Source organism: Sesamum indicum, linkage group LG12, assembly GCF_000512975.1.
Source record: "Sesamum indicum cultivar Zhongzhi No. 13 linkage group LG12, S_indicum_v1.0, whole genome shotgun sequence".
Taxonomy (NCBI): domain Eukaryota; kingdom Viridiplantae; phylum Streptophyta; class Magnoliopsida; order Lamiales; family Pedaliaceae; genus Sesamum; species Sesamum indicum.
The window spans coordinates 5,397,227-5,412,850 of record NC_026156.1 but is presented as its reverse complement, the minus strand read 5'-3'; the positions used below and the strand labels follow the sequence as shown (position 1 = coordinate 5,412,850).

Below are 15,624 nucleotides of genomic sequence, written 5' to 3'. Positions count from 1 at the left end.
ACACTCAATTGTTTACACGCGCCCGCCTCTGATTCAGAGGGTGATGGATGGCCCATCACCTCTAATCTCCAACCCACCCTGTCACCACTTATTTCACCACCCTCACACCCCAACTAAGATCCTACCGCCTCATGCAATGTAGATATATGCACATGTATTTGTAGGGACAGTATCAATGAATTATTATATGCATTTATAAGGATAATATCAATGTATAATACAGACGAATACTTCAAAATCACATTATACACACAAAGGATCAAGAATAGTCAGTTTCCCTTCTATTCCCAGTCAACAAGAAGCTCATCTTCATACTCATATGAAGAAACAGACGACATACTGCCACCAGAGAATTCCAGATAATCACCATAATCAGACACCATGTCAATGTCAGAATATCCAGTAATATAATCGTCACCAGATGTTTCGTAATCTTGAATCTCAGCATCAAATCCATAATCATCAGTGGAGTCATGGGGACGCCTCAGATCTTTAATCCGCTCACAACATAGTTTTCCTAGATTTCCCCCAAGGTTGACATTAAAACACTGTCTCAGATCAAGTGATTCAAGATGAGGACAACCGTCAAGGATGGCTTGCAGGCCTTCATTTGACATTTTATTTCCAAATAGTTGAAGGTGGCGTAACTCAGGCATGTTTTCTGCAACTGCTAGCGCCTCCAGATCACAGACAATGTGTGGGAGTTTATACCCATGGTTGTTCAATTTAAATGACTTTAAGAATGGGCAACAGTGACCAACAGCTTCAATAGCTTCATTGTCAATATAGGTGTAATATAAGTGCAGCTCCTCCAGTAAAGGCAAATTTTTAACTGCTTCAGCCACACCCTCACCTGTTACGCCATAGCAAAGTACAAGTCGAAGACGTCTCAGCTGAGGGCACCTGTTAAAAAGGGTGTAATAAGAAAGCAGTCTTATTGTCAGGATGAAATCTCCAGTGCATTCTTTATAGAAACAATCAACATGGACAGTCAAAAGCATCATACATCAATAAGAGTCTGTATTATGAGAGATTTCACTGAGTGCACCGAGGCAGCAACATATAAAAATGAACATATTCCTTCTAGTAGAGCAACTACCAGTTCTAATCATCAGCTGCTACCTAGTAAACCAAAATTTACACAAACAAACACAGACAAACACACACACACACACTCAAACTGCAGAATCAGAAAAAGATACCACGTGATCGTTGTTAACAGTGATGCAAACCTGTCGCTCATAGGAAACAAAAACCAGAATTTTGCTACCACAGCATACCTTCCATCCCCATAAGAAAAGATCATACATCTACCATACATAAGTAAAACGATAATGTTATGGAAGATGTATGCTCAAGTATAGGCATACTTGTACATCTTCTATTCCAACTGAAAAGCATTTACATCTTAAAAACAAAGTCATCATCTAAAATTCCCATAAAATAACCAAATAGTCCAATAAACAATACCCTCCCACTTCAAAGTTTGATATATTTTTGTACACAACTGAAGCTAAGCATATGAGAAATACAAATCCAATTCACACCACAAACCATCACGCAGAACGCCAGAAAATAAACAAAACACACGCAGACATGGACAAACCAGGAAAACAACGATTGTACATGGTTCAGCCCAAAAAATCCAGCGGACAGAACTTTATGATCCGAGGAAAAGAAAATAATTAGTAACAGTACAAAGGAAATATTAACATGCTAACCTCTGTCAACAGATATTCACCCCACAATCTACAATTTGTAACTCGACATTACAATAAAAGCCAGCAAATGATTAACCATAAAACTTGAAGTTCCAGCAAAAAATAGAAAAAGGAAAATGCATGAGACCAGAAAGATTACCTCTGGGAGATGTAGAGCAGTAATTCATCGGAACCAAAATACTCAATGTTGATATCAATCAACTGGCCTTGGCTGCGATCCACAGCGTGGCGGCACATTTTCTCCAAGTCGTACGGCATTTCCCATAGGTTGCCCTCATTTCGCATATCGATTGACTGCCACATGGCGGGCTCCTGACACAGACTCCGCCATGTAGTACACACTTTTTCAGCCGTTGTCAGTATCTCTATAGCCCCCAACTTGTGGAGAATCGTCGTGGTCATTTCCCGAGGCAATTCCAGCCAGGGCGGCGTTACCTCCGAGGAATTTGATGAAGACGACTCCATTCCAGTCCCTTTCTTTCTCTTTCAAAAAATCAGGGGTTTGGATTTTTACGGAATATATGGAGGGGGAAGACAATCGATTTCTAGGGTTTGGCGTTGAGAGCGGTGTGGTGTCCCCTTAGAGGTGAAGGAGGAGGAGGAGGGAATTGAAAGGTTTTAGAATCCTCCTCTTTTTTTAAGAGGACAGATTTTATTTATGTCCTTGTAAATCTCTAATGCACTATATTTATATCACTCAAACTTTTTTCCTTTTACTCCACAAACACATATTAATCTTAACTCTATCGATAAAGTTTTAAATAATTTATTTCATTAACTAAATTAGTATAATAAAATTTTAAATACCAGATGAGATAGTCCCATCCCATCCAATATATTAATAATTTCTCATCAAATAAATAATAGCGGCCAAGATTTTATTACAATATTGATGTTTGTATGGCATGAGATTGTTAGACAATGTCAAAAAATAGAAACAGTTAATATGGTAGATTATGAAAATTTATGAATTGGAGGGTGTTACTCTACTTGTTTGTCCATCAAAGTCAGAACAAAACAACAACCAACCAAAATTGTCTTTACATTTCCCAATGATTGCGCAAAATGTTCAACTGCCCAAACAATTCTGAGCTCCAACAAAAACCCACCACTATTAACTATTAATTATTACATAATTACACAAAAGAAGACCAGAGATACAGAGGAAACAGAGGTATGGTCTGCAATTCCGTAGCAACCTCTCTTCTTTGGATCTCTCACTGATTCTCTCATCTTGATGACTCTTTCTTTCATAAACATAATACACACAATAATAATACAAGAGACAATTATGGTTTTCAAATGAAATGAAGCCTTTTCTTCTCTTTCTAGGACATGTTTGTCTCCTTTCCTTCATCATCTCTTGTTGATATTTCTTGCCTCTTTTCACAAATTTCCCAAACAATAACCGATTGTTGTTTGCTGCGCTTGCAACGAGGAGATTATGAGCGGGTTTCAGGTAAATTCCTCCTCCGGGTTTGGTCGCCTTCTGCCTCAGACCACTTCTCATTCTCACCAACAGTACGATGATTCCGCACTGGAAGGTATATCATATTCAGTACCCATGTTTCTTGTTTTGTCTGTTTTTGATGGATCAAGGTTGACAACAGCACACGTTGTGGTTTGATGGTGATCAGGGGTGGCAGCACACGTGAAGTTGCTGTTGAAGCTGATTAAAGATCACAAAGATGCCTGTGATAATAAGGAGAAAAAGAATGACGCTCGGAGAATGCTGAGGGTGGCCACAATGATGACCATCCTCGACACCATCAGATCTAGAATTCAAAAATGCCAATCATTTGGCGGCAAGAGATATGCCGGTGATGACGAGAAAGATAAGCTGAGAAGGGAGCTGGGTGCGAGCTTGGCCGCACGGAAAAGCCTTGAGATTATGTGCTCGAGTTTGGGGAAAGAGAAGGAGATCATGGCTGCAGAACTCTTAAAGAAGGTGCACGAATTGAGTGAGATGGAGGAGCTTATAAATGACCTCAAGGATCAAAACGAGACGTTGCTGGAGAAAGTACGGGAATGTGCTTTGAAGCACAGGGATGAGAATGGGGATGATTGTTTAGGAAGGGGAGGAGGCGGGGGAGGAGGAGAATCACAGGGGAGTGCATCTCTCCAGGAGAGGAACAAGGTTCTCTCAGAACAGCTCTTGAGGTCGCTTGATGGGAATCGGTCGATGAAGATGAAGCTGAGAGACGCAGAGGAAGAGAATGTGATGATGCAGAGTGCAATGGATGAGATGAGGGCAGAAGTTGTGACGAGTCTTGAAAGAGTTCGGAGCTTTAAGGAGCGTATGTTAGTGTCGTCAGAGAACAATATTCCCCCAGTTGATGTTCAGGAAGAGATTGTGGCTTTGGAGAATATGTTTGAGTGCTTCCAAATGCTGGTTGCAAAGTATGATCAAAAGCAGCAAGGAGAGTGCGCTAAGATAACAAGCGAGATCAATGCTCGTAAGCCTTCTGTTCTAGCATGAGGAGAAGAGATATAATTTAGGACCAGAAGCAGAGGAATGAGTTTAACTTTTTATCTGAATTTTCTTGCATTCTTACGGAATTTAGACTTTCTTTGCCTCTAACCAATGGCGTTATGATAAAATATAATCAGGTGAGGTATATAAGACTTCTGTGCAACTGGGTATTGATTTGTATAGCTTATTTAGCCTGTATTGTACTTGAATAGTGGTGTTTGTAAAGTACAAATTCATATGGCTGAAACCTATGTAAATCAATGTAATACTGTTGGCCAAGAAATTGAAATTCATTCCAGTAACTTTCTTAGATGTGAACTTAAATTATTGTAACCTCTGACTTTGGCACATATCCACGGTTAGCTATCACATAGATCAAAAGCAACATAGTCATTCTCCAATTGTTTGCAACGTATAACCTGCAATGGAGTTCATAATCCATGAATTGGTTGCTACTGCAGCTCCGGCAGAGCTGGCTAAAGCCTCAGCACGTGCACGTCTATGGTTCAACATTGAACTTCCATTGGATGACCTACATTGATCAGGAACCTCAAGGCTGTAAATGATGAAGGTTGTTGCATGGGATTGAGTCGACCCAATTGCCTGGTTTCCTGCAACAGGCTTCCTGTTCAGAACTTTTCCTCCAGCAGCAACCACAAGATCATGAAGATATCGTTTGTATGAAGTTTCAAAATCACCCATGAAAAAGAATGTATATCCATCAAAAAGCTTTGTTTGCTGCAAGCCACAGAAGATTAATTAGTAAAACTCCCAGTAAGTATTGTGGTCTTTAGCATGTTAATAACCCTTTGGAAAAGACCCATTGAAGATGGGCAGGATAAACTATCATATCTTTTCACTGAACAGCAGCTTTAGAGAATATTCATAATTCAAAATGAAAATGATTGAATCAGAAACCCCCATTTACAATGAAGAAAGCTGTTATGAAATGAGATTATACTGTCCAACTCCCTCCAGGAACTTGCAAGTTTAGTGCCTAATTGTGGTATCCGGGCTCCCTTCTCAAAGTCATCATCTTGATTTATACTACCTTATTGTTAGATATCCCAACTTAATACCATGCAATTTTAATCCCTAAATCTAAATGAAGACATACAGCAAAACCATTGTTCAATTCCTCTGCATTTGCACTAACTGCAATTGTACCGGGTGGTTCTACTCTGTTCAACTCAATTGAGTACTGATTTTTTAAGACTTCAAAAAAAAAAACGAGCAGCAGAAAAAAGAACCTTGTTTAGAAATCTTAATCTGCCAAGCCTTGGTCCATCCCTGATTCCATGAATGTCAATTGAAATCTCGTAATGTTGCTCATCAACTAATTCTCCAGCTTCCAAGCAAGCCTTGATCCCTGCATCAACACAAACACATAATAGAGATCAATCTAAATAACCAAACATATTCAAAGTGTAGTAACTCATTTGAAGCTTTATAATTACTCACAATGAACACTCAAAATCCATTTTCCTTCCAACACACCCATTAAAAATTTGAGTGTCCTTCTGCATGCCCCATTCTCATTTGTGGAGGCAATTACATGGGTGACACTTGAGTCCCAGTTCTTCAGTATCGTTACTCCAGACAACTTTTCAAATTCAGTGACAGTCCCCTGCATTTGCACCATAAAATTATAAAAGAATTATTCTTTTTCTGATTTGCATAGTGAAAAGGGAGTACATAAATTATTGGTTTGTTTACCTTCTCTGCGTTCGTGAGAGCTGAACAACAGAGAACCAAGTTCTTGAACTTTTTCTGAGATCTCCACTGTGATACTGCACCACTTTCACATTCACCAGTGGTTTTAACTTGTTGGAGACAAGATTTTCTGTAAAAAATAAGCCATTAAGTACAATAAGCTAATTAAAGAAATCAAATCTGTGAATCTACATCAAGTGCCTGACACCCATTGCTGGAAAAGCAATAAACCTTTCAGGAGCAGATTTTCTTTTCTGGCCAGATTCAGATTGAGGCATCTCATTCGGCAGTTGACAGGAAGCATGAAGTGGACATAGCATGACGAAGTTTTCCTGTCACGTGTGGTAAACAACACAGCATTTAGATCATATGTGATTTCTTCAGACCCAAAAAGCAGCTGTATTCGTTTGAGCTTACACAATCCCATCGACATTCCGGAGTCAACCTAGCACAAGGAACATGAAAGCTCTTGCGGCAACTTTTTTCGTAACATCCGAGAGCAGCCCCCTTGATGCCACAGCAAGAACATCTAATCCTTCGACTTCTAGACAATTCAGCTTCGAGGTTGATAACATTATCATCTTCAAAATACACATTAGGGGCCCTGCAAAAGATGTATAGCCATTTTTGTTTAAAGAAGGAAAAGCATTACAATGGAATAACATGAGAAAAGTGATTAAATGCTCTTGCATTATCTCAGCATTAAAATATTGAGATTCGTAATCTGCTATTAATTTCATTTAATATGTTAATATAGCTTGACCAAGTGAATGAGTAGCCTGAAGGCAGTAAGCTGGTGAAGCAAACTAGGTCGTTCCATTAGTTTGCCACAACTCAGCGAGCTACATAACCGGACTATATGAAGAACTGCTCAAATGCCATACCATTCTGTGCAATTCTTGTGCACGTGTATGACATTTGTTCTTGAACTGTGATTGTCTGCCGCCGGCTTCCCATTGAGATAGTGAATCATGATCCCTGAAACCTGACAATTTTCCAGAAGAAGAAGAAAAGAAACCAATCTTAGATAATGAATCAAAATATTAACATGAAGAACAAACAAGGGAGGTCAAAGTAGAACATGAAGGGAGAGAAAAACAGATGTACCTCAGATTCTTTGGAAGATTGGCAGAAAGCACAACAGATTGTATTAGGAGATGTATTGCATTTAAGCAGAACTCCACCATCCAAAGAGGACGTTGCTTTCTCCATTTTTTCTTGGACTTTGATCCCTAATTGATGTGTAGCACCTTGAACTGCTTGAAATGTCTGACCTCTCATTTCATCCTCTTCATTAGCACTTAAAGGGATACCATCACAGTTGTCCTTGGTCGGGCCTTCTACACAGAATTTTACCTTCTTCAGAGAATTCGGCATTTTGTTAATATTTTTTTTATAGGTTCTTCTAATGCCTTTATTTGAATGTTCTTTGTCATTGCTTAATGGCAACAGATTAGTAAGTGACTTAGGAACCAAAACCTCATTGCATTGAGCTGCATTCACTTGGCCTTTGCTAGTTTCAAACTCTAGAGGTTTTACTTTACTACCAATTTTCTGCTTTGAAGCAAGTGTTTTCTTGGCTCTTTTGCTGCTTTCACCACTTTTCTTTATCTTGCTACTTCCATCACTGCTTTTTTCAAAATTTTCTGAAGCTGAAACACAACCAGGTGCAGTCTTGTTGCTATTAGTCAGAGGCTCTGTCCCATTGGATAGAGTTTGAACATTTGTCCCGAGAGCACTAGCTTCAGAATGGACCTTATTGCTTTTTGTGAGTTTTCCATTCAAAATCAATTGGTTGTCTTTACTGCCTTCTTGCCTATGTTGGTAAGTTACCTTGTCTGGAACAATTTGAACTGCAGTTTCTCCACAAATAGTTTTTCTGGGTCTCTTGCTTTTTCTGGTCTCTGTTGCATGACTGACTTGCTTATTAGACGCTCTTAACCCACCTTTACTGTCTGAGGTTTTGTCCATCCTCCTTTTCTTGCCCAGACCTTCTCTGATGTTGGGACTAATCTTTGGAGCTTCATTTGTTTCTGTCAAGGCAGCATCAGCCTTCTCTTGAGCTCCATTCTGTTGAGCAGTATCTTCCATCTATATCAAGTGGCTGAAAGCCTGGTCAAGAATGGGAAGGAGCAGAGAAGAGCAACTTCTAATATTTGCATCATAATCAAGTTACCTGCATTGCCAGGGGGCTTGAAAAAAGTTCAGGGGAGCAAGGCCTTTGTGTCCAATCAAACATCTCACTATCAATGAAGTCTGCATTGTTTGATGAGACACAGGTTCCTCTCTGTACAAAGAAAATTGAAGATAAAAATTCTTTTTTGCCAGAAAGACATAATTGAATCAGTCAGACAATAGCAGGGCCTTAACAAATTAAAGGATCTTGATCATCATACACAGTAACAGCTGGCTATTTGTTACAGCAAGTTTGATTAATGTGAAATGATCTCTGTATCATCAATGAAATTAGGAACTTACTTTTGGACTTATTTTACAAGGAACTTCATCATCAGAGTCCTTGATGTCACTGAAGCAAGGGGCATCTGGCGGTGTATACATGACCTGATTGTCATCAGTCTGCTGACTTAATTTCTCTAAATCCTCTTCCTCTCTCAGCCAGAAAAATGGAGAAAAAATCATTTCCCCCTTTTCAGTTGCAGAATGCATGTCTCTTTGTAAAACACCACTATTTTTATGTTCAATCCTGTCAACATCACTTCCCAGATTTACAGGCTCCATCTGGGTCTCTGAAGTTGGATAGAGGGGTACCTGAACCCTTTTCTTGGTAGGAAATGAAGGCTTCACTACGTTTGACCCAGAAGATCTCTGAGTATTCACTAATGAACCTCTTGATCCTCTTTTTTGACGTTTCTGATTTGCAGAATCTAAACTCTCCACTTGGTTTCGGCTATTATTTTGGACCTCAAGCAGATTGATACCAGTCTGATTATCTTCACCTATATTTAAAGTAGTTGCATCAATCATCTATTTTCTAAGAAATGCCTTATAATGCATATGCATTTCAAATACTGAAGTATAAATGCTTCAGTATTGTTCAATGCTAAACATTGTTCAACAAGAGTACAAAATCATTACCAGATAGTTTGGTACAAGCTCCATTTTGAGTGACAAAAATATTCACTCCCGATGCCACTTCCATGCTTTTGTAAACGCTGACCAAGTTATCCATATGAGGAGCAGGCCGAATTTCTGCTAAAAGAAAACCATAAACATAGACAAATCTGTAATCCAAAACAAACTGCCTGGAGAAAAACCAAATTCACTCTTGCCTATCTGATCAAAACAAGTTAAGTTAAAGAAAACAAGGTTGATCCTATTCTCTTTTACAAATTTACTCATGTTCGATTCATTTCCCATTTCCCATTCCACTGAAACTCTTTCTCCATTTTCAGCAGCTCTGACATGAATAGTTTCTTCTGTATTAGTCCCCAATACAATAAATATAGCAATATTGAATTGGTGGACACATTTTGAGATTAAGTTACAGAGGATTCGGCAACCACATCTTATTTCCTGCTATATATTTAAATACAAAGACGTAGCAGCATTGCATCCTGTTGCAAAGTTTTGTAACAATGATCCTTCTTCAAACGTAAACAGTAAATACCTCTACGCCTGTACGGAACTTTGCAGACCGGACAATTTGATGCTGCTTTCATAGATTTCTCGATGCATGAACTACGCCAATTCAAAGAGAACGTCAAGAGAAACACGTTGAATCGAGCCCAAAATTACTCACACACGGAAATTTAAAAAGAAAAAAAAATGACTAATAGATAGCTTACTTGCAAAACACATGATTGCATGTGAGTGAAACGGCAGAATTCAAGAGACTCAAACTGTTACATAAAAAACACCAAGAACCAGTTTAACTTGTAATCTATCTAAAACCCCCAATCTTAACAACTTGACTGAAATTCAGATATTCTAAATGAAAGTATTACCATATAGGACATTTGAGCTCCCTTCCCATTCTTTCGAGGTGTGATGCGTCAGCCATCTTTCTTCTCCGGAACTCTTCTACTGCTGTGCTCTCTCTCTCTCTCTCTCTCTTCTGCGTGTGAGTATGTGTGGGATAAGTGGGAATGAATGTAGGCATGTGAATTCTGATAGTGGAAACTCATGTTCGTTTTTGAAATTTTTTCAGAGCCGCGCGAAAACATTTCATATGATTCTGATTTCCCGCCGCAACTCCGATCTCTCTCGAATCTCATGGCGCCTCTCTCGTCCAAAACTTCAACTAAAGTCGCAAAAGGCCGAAGCAAAGTCGCTTCGCCTTAAAGTTGGATTTTATTTCAAACGGCTACTTGTGGGCGGGTAACGGGTTGATACACTTCAAACTCAAAATGGGCCTCAGGCCCAAAACATCATACTTTGGACCAAAATATTATTTTAAACGTCCATCACGAAATCAATCCTATTCATTTGAAATATACACATACACACGTTTTTCTTTTTCAGCTTTGAAAAACCTGGATGCATTATGTTTGGTTTTGTTTTTGGACTGTTTTACTTTGTATTTTAGAGGTAGAGAGAGAAAAATAAAGATAAATAAGTGTGTGTTGGAGATAGAGTGTATGTGTGGATTGATTTTTAGAGGTATTTTAAATAAGTGGTGTATGTTTGTTGTTGGGTTTGGAAGATAAAAATCACTGTTCATTGTCAAATCACATCTCTTTTATATATTTTATATATTTATATTGTATGTTTAATATTGTATTATTTGAAGATAAAAATTACTGTTCATTGTCAAATCATGTTTCTTTTATATTATATTTATATGTATAGAAGTGTGTATATATCTATTATATATAAAAAAGTTCAAAAATTAAAAAAACACACAAACAAGGTGTGAAAACAAAGAGGCAAACATTAGGTGTGTTTTATCTTGTCACATAGATTGTCCAAAAATGAAACCAAACATAATGCATAATGTTTGGATTCTTTTTTTTTTAGCGTTTTGTTGTGTTTTATAAAGATAGAGAGAGAAAAACAAAGATAAATAAGTGTGTGCTAGATATAGTATATATGTTTGAATTTATTTTTGGAGATAATTTAAAATAAATATTATATGTTTAATATTGTATTTTAGAAAATAAAAATTACTATTCATTGTCAAATCATATCTTACATATATATATGTATATATTTATACTAAAACAATTAAAAACAAACATATTATTGTTTGTTTTTTTGGTCCCGCATGTTTTTTTTAGAGCATCAAATAGTTTTGATGCACCAACCACGTAACTAGATTTATTTTAATTATAAAATTAATATTAGTGCTTCTTGAGACCCAATAACATCATACGAGATCAAAGTATTTACTGAGAGTTGTAATACCTTAAGATTCTCTGAAAACTATCATATTATTTATGGCTGTAAATGTAATAATTACTTAAATAAAATCGATATATTTAAAAAAAACCTTCGAGATACTATTGATTACCAATAATTGGAAATTAATGAATTATCCTGAAATAAATATTATGTTATATACCTTATGAGATGCACTTTTATTGATTACCTGTTCTAAGTTATCCTTTCATAATTCCATATCATGCCTATTTGTGTCGTCTTACAAATTAAATCGAGTTCTTAAACTATTTCTACGAAAGACATCAAATAAAAAATAATGGATAAAAGTAGGAACATAAATTATTTTATTATTAAATATGAATAATTATTTTTAAAAATAAACTTTTGAACGTTAATTATTTTTATAGTATCAACATTGCTATTATTGTATATATGAAGTAAAATTATTGTTTTAATAACGTTTAATAATAATAATAAGTGAATAAAGAGGCGGGAGTCCGCAGGACAGCCGACAGCTAATGACTCGTATTCTCCAACCAAACTATTCATTGGTCCAGTGGAGCGTAATTGGGTCAGATTGGAGATGGATCTGAAATTGTAGTTGGGAGCCCTTTGGAAGCAGTGGCGCCTTCAGTTGAACTTGATTTGGGCCGAAAGATTAACAAAGAACGTCTCGAGATTTATTATGGAGACTACACCCCACCGTCCGCCGACGATGGAGGCGTCTTCTCTACTCCGCCACGGTCTCCATCGCACGCACTCTCTCTCTTTCTTTTGATTATTGGATGCTCTTCAATGGTCCACTAGAAAAGAAACCCAGGGTTCTTTGTGGTATTGAGTAATTTTTTTTCTTGTAGATAATTTTTTCATTCACAAAATTAAGAATATCAAGTTATTTTGATGTCGTAGTATGATGTTTGTCTAACAGAGGATGAGTTTTGTATTTAAGGAAGATTATGCTACCAGTGAGATATGGTTACGCTTCAATAGAATGGTTGAACTCATTCATCTTATTTCCACTTGTTTTTTTGGCTTTTCGCCTGTCATTTTATACGATGATATGTTCGTATAGTTGTCAGTGACTATAGAGGTTGCTTATGAGTGTCATCTATGGTGTTCTAAAATATACAGTTGCAGGTTTCTGAAAGTTTTGGTTAGGATTATGTCTGGAATGGTCTTAATAGCAGGTTGTGGACCAAGAATGTTGAGATAATCATCTATACAGGGTTTTTATGGTGGAGCGGTCTGCCATTCTCGTGAGATACTTTTCTGCTTCTTGAAACAGGGGTGTTCCTGCACCCCCAAAAACAATCATAGCTGCTAGATACCACTACAGATGGTTGCACAAACATCATAGTGAAGTAACTGCTGCACTTAACTTTTTCATTTTCATTTATATTTATTCACTGCCTATTGGAGCCTCACGGTGGTAAGATTTCTCGTGAGGTTTAAACCAGTGATAAAGAAAGTATTGGAGTCACAAAAGATGCTTCTGATCTTGAAATGGTCAGTAGAATGTCTTAAGCAAACACTGGCTCAGATATATTTAAAAACTGCTTTCTTCTTCTTTTTATATCTAAAGCTTGTTGTCTTATCCTGTTATTGATGAAATCCAAATTCTTATACTGATCTCCATTTCAAGTTTCAAGATTAAGCTCTGTTCATTTTCAGGTTTACTCTCTGGTAGGTATAGTTAGATTTGTGTCTCCCTTTGTAGTTTCTTGCTGTAACCACTGTTTCTGTTGTGTGAAGCAACTCGTAATTTCTGAGACTTTTTCTGTAAATTATCCATTAATAAAAAAATTGTTAAATTATTATATATGTATATATATAATTCATATTAATTGCTATTCTGACTTTTTAATTACTTGTTAGTTTCAGTAAAAAATTAAGAATCTCCTTCAAGATAAAACTTAATTTCAATCTAATATGTTGAATAAAAATTATAATTCTTTAAAATTTCTTCGATATTATTAATTGTAAATTAAATTTTGTATTAATTGAATGCGAATTTGAGCTCTAGCTCAAAAGCGAGAAAATGAGGTTGTTGTGCTTGAGCCATGAAAAATTGCCAAGCCCGCTGCAAGCTTGATTCGTTACACATGTATTTCTTGTGCACCATTGTCATTGGCTGGGTCTGCCCAAAGATGGCGAACTCATGATACTGTTTGTTTATTAACTACCTCTTCTATCAAGAGCAATATATGTCCTTTTCCAGATGATGCCATGATGGACAAACATACTGACTATAAAAGCTTAAAAAGTGCATAGACAGTGATTGGAAGGGAATGACCATAAAATCACAAATGCATTCTCCAGGATAAAGTTGTGGAGTAGAAAAGAATTGAGACGTTGACGTGCCAAACCAACCAAGCGAGGTTTGAACTGTGAAATGACCTTTTTGCCATCTTATGGTAATATGTTAAAGGTTAATGTTGATTCTTGAGAGCTCAAAGCTAAATTGTTCTGCTTAATATGTTTAAAATACATTGTTGGCTTTCTGTATCATTATAGACGCATGTGTTGTATTACCTGCACCAGGAAGCCCCCAGTTATGAACCTGGTGTGACTTATTCTTCGTGCTGTTGAACAGAAATGAGAGCCTAAGACTTAACCTATTTATTTGAATTGCAACTTATTTTGGTGCTTATGGATTCTCTGAGATGATATATCAATGAAACATGTAGTGGAAGTCAATGCTTGAGCATTGACCTAAAGAGAAATATGCAGTTGTTTTTAGTGGTATACTTGATTAATATTCTTTCTCATTTATTATTGCAGCAATATGTTTTTAGTAATAGGCATATTAGAACACAGCTATAGTTGGGGAGGTAAAGTATGTGTCAACATTCCATATATTCTCTTGTTCTCTTTTCTTTTTCCCTATAGATTTTTTTTCCTTTCTATTTCTGACCTAATTAAAAGGTAGCATTTGGTTTCTGTCTTCACTGGGGAAAAAAGAAATAGAGTACAGTGGAAACAAGAAATTGAATTTAGCTACACGTGGGGCCAGCTTCTAGCTAAATTAACCTGATCACTCATTATAGAAGTGTCTTGTAATATTGGTAGCCTCTATAATAGCAAACATTGACCTTTGATCAAATGATCAATCTGATTGCACAAGGAAAGCTGTAAGTTTGGTTAGAGGGTGGGAGTTATTGTTTCTTCTCAGCCTCTCTGGTAACAGGCTTGTGGGATTGACAGATAGTCCAATAAGATCAGCAAGTTAAGGGGGCCGGCTGCATATATTAGTTTAAAGTTGCTTCCTTCTATCCTGTTTTCTCCATAGTAGTGTTTACAAATGTTATTTGTATGATAATACCACTATACCTACTGCTATTATCATATCCTAGAGTCATACAAATATTATATGTGGTATTGAGAAGCTCATATAAAATTGAATAACCACAACTTTTTCCAAATAGTCAGTCTTGAGCAAACCTTTCACTATCTGTGTTTGAACACCAACATATATATATAAAACTTGTCCTCCCACATAGAATACTATTGCGTACAAATATAGTGACTTCTTGAATTGTTATAATGTCTGAACTAGTCTCACAGTGTGGTTAATGAGGGCATGCGAACCCCCAGTTAAGATCATCCAGGAGCATGCCAACCCCATGCAAGTTTTATTTCTAGGTGATCTTTCTAAGTAGGAAGTTTTATCTCCTACTTTAAGTGGGGGATATATCCTGCTTGCTCCTGAATGGTTGTACATTATGTGGAAATTTAAATCTGCAATCGGTGTTGTGCGGTCCTTATAAGCCCATGTGTAGTACCTTGGCTATCGAAAGTGCTGAATTTGCAGTATAACTAAATATTTAAGTAAAGGTTTTTGGCATAATCTTCTTTGAGGATATTGATACTTTCTCATCTTATGTCTTGTAAATTTAGTGAGAGATACTGTATCTGTTATCCAGTTTCTTTAACTGCTGAAATTTCTCTTTTATTCTTTTCGAATGGGGAGCAAAAAAACTAATCAACCATGCATGTTCAGATGGTTTTGTAGCACTGGCAATCTTCTTAATAGGTGACAAACTATACATCATTTCTAGTTCAAGATACGATCTTTCTTAAATTAATGTGCAGACTGGTAAGTGATTGGAATAATTTATGTTTATAATAGCTGCATATTTTAATCGTTGTTTATCTCTCTTAATTTATAACCTATCTGTATTATTCTGGCAAGTTTCTCGTTGGCGACTTGTCAACTTCAGCATTTCTACATGCTTTGTCCTGTGCTGGTGCATAAAATTTGCATATATTTGTGAAATCTCTATTATATAGAAATATTCGTTGCACTATGCCAACTTTCTGTGATATTCAGTCGATGTTTTCGCATCTATGATTCTCCCATTTCTGTTGGTGCTTCAG

At 36.8% G+C, this 15,624-nt stretch overlaps 3 protein-coding genes across 3 annotated transcripts; 1 reads left to right on the top strand and 2 right to left on the bottom strand.

The window, feature by feature from the left end:
* Positions 173–2,372, bottom strand: LOC105175768 (putative F-box/LRR-repeat protein 23). The gene is made up of 2 exons (XM_011098344.2): positions 1,861–2,372; positions 173–903 (listed from the first exon to the last, which is right to left on the bottom strand). The coding sequence occupies exons 1-2, from the start codon at positions 2,184–2,186 to the stop codon at positions 282–284; spliced, it is 948 nt and encodes a 315-aa protein (XP_011096646.1). The 5' UTR covers positions 2,187–2,372; the 3' UTR covers positions 173–281.
* On the top strand, positions 2,789–4,494 carry LOC105175766. Its single transcript, XM_011098341.2, has 3 exons — positions 2,789–2,895; positions 3,163–3,265; positions 3,359–4,494. The coding sequence occupies exons 2-3, from the start codon at positions 3,166–3,168 to the stop codon at positions 4,198–4,200; spliced, it is 942 nt and encodes a 313-aa protein (XP_011096643.1). The 5' UTR covers positions 2,789–2,895; positions 3,163–3,165; the 3' UTR covers positions 4,201–4,494.
* LOC105175767 (protein BREAST CANCER SUSCEPTIBILITY 1 homolog) lies at positions 4,563–10,031 on the bottom strand. The gene is made up of 14 exons (XM_011098342.2): positions 9,873–10,031; positions 9,714–9,767; positions 9,536–9,606; positions 9,004–9,117; positions 8,386–8,864; positions 8,084–8,194; positions 7,015–7,998; positions 6,792–6,892; positions 6,325–6,511; positions 6,139–6,239; positions 5,911–6,037; positions 5,656–5,821; positions 5,445–5,563; positions 4,563–4,932 (listed from the first exon to the last, which is right to left on the bottom strand). Exons 1-14 carry the CDS (start codon positions 10,025–10,027, stop codon positions 4,585–4,587), a joined length of 3,117 nt encoding a protein of 1,038 aa, XP_011096644.2. The 5' UTR covers positions 10,028–10,031; the 3' UTR covers positions 4,563–4,584.

Bases quoted from the DNA above. Each gene is read 5' to 3' on its own strand.
- LOC105175768 (XM_011098344.2), bottom strand. From the start codon at position 2,186: ATGGAGTCGTCTTCATCAAATTCCTCGGAGGTAACGCCGCCCTGGCTG. The intron at 904-1,860 runs GTAATCTTTCTG...CCTTTTTAACAG, and splicing joins CTGCTCTACATCTCCCAGAG to GTGCCCTCAGCTGAGACGTC.
- LOC105175766 (XM_011098341.2), top strand. From the start codon at position 3,166: ATGAGCGGGTTTCAGGTAAATTCCTCCTCCGGGTTTGGTCGCCTTCTG. The intron at 3,266-3,358 runs GTATATCATATT...GATGGTGATCAG, and splicing joins CGATGATTCCGCACTGGAAG to GGGTGGCAGCACACGTGAAG.
- LOC105175767 (XM_011098342.2), bottom strand. From the start codon at position 10,027: ATGCCTACATTCATTCCCACTTATCCCACACATACTCACACGCAGAAG. The intron at 9,607-9,713 runs GTAAGCTATCTA...GAATTGGCGTAG, and splicing joins TGCAATCATGTGTTTTGCAA to TTCATGCATCGAGAAATCTA. The intron at 8,865-9,003 runs GTAATGATTTTG...CTTTAAATATAG, and splicing joins AGCTTGTACCAAACTATCTG to GTGAAGATAATCAGACTGGT.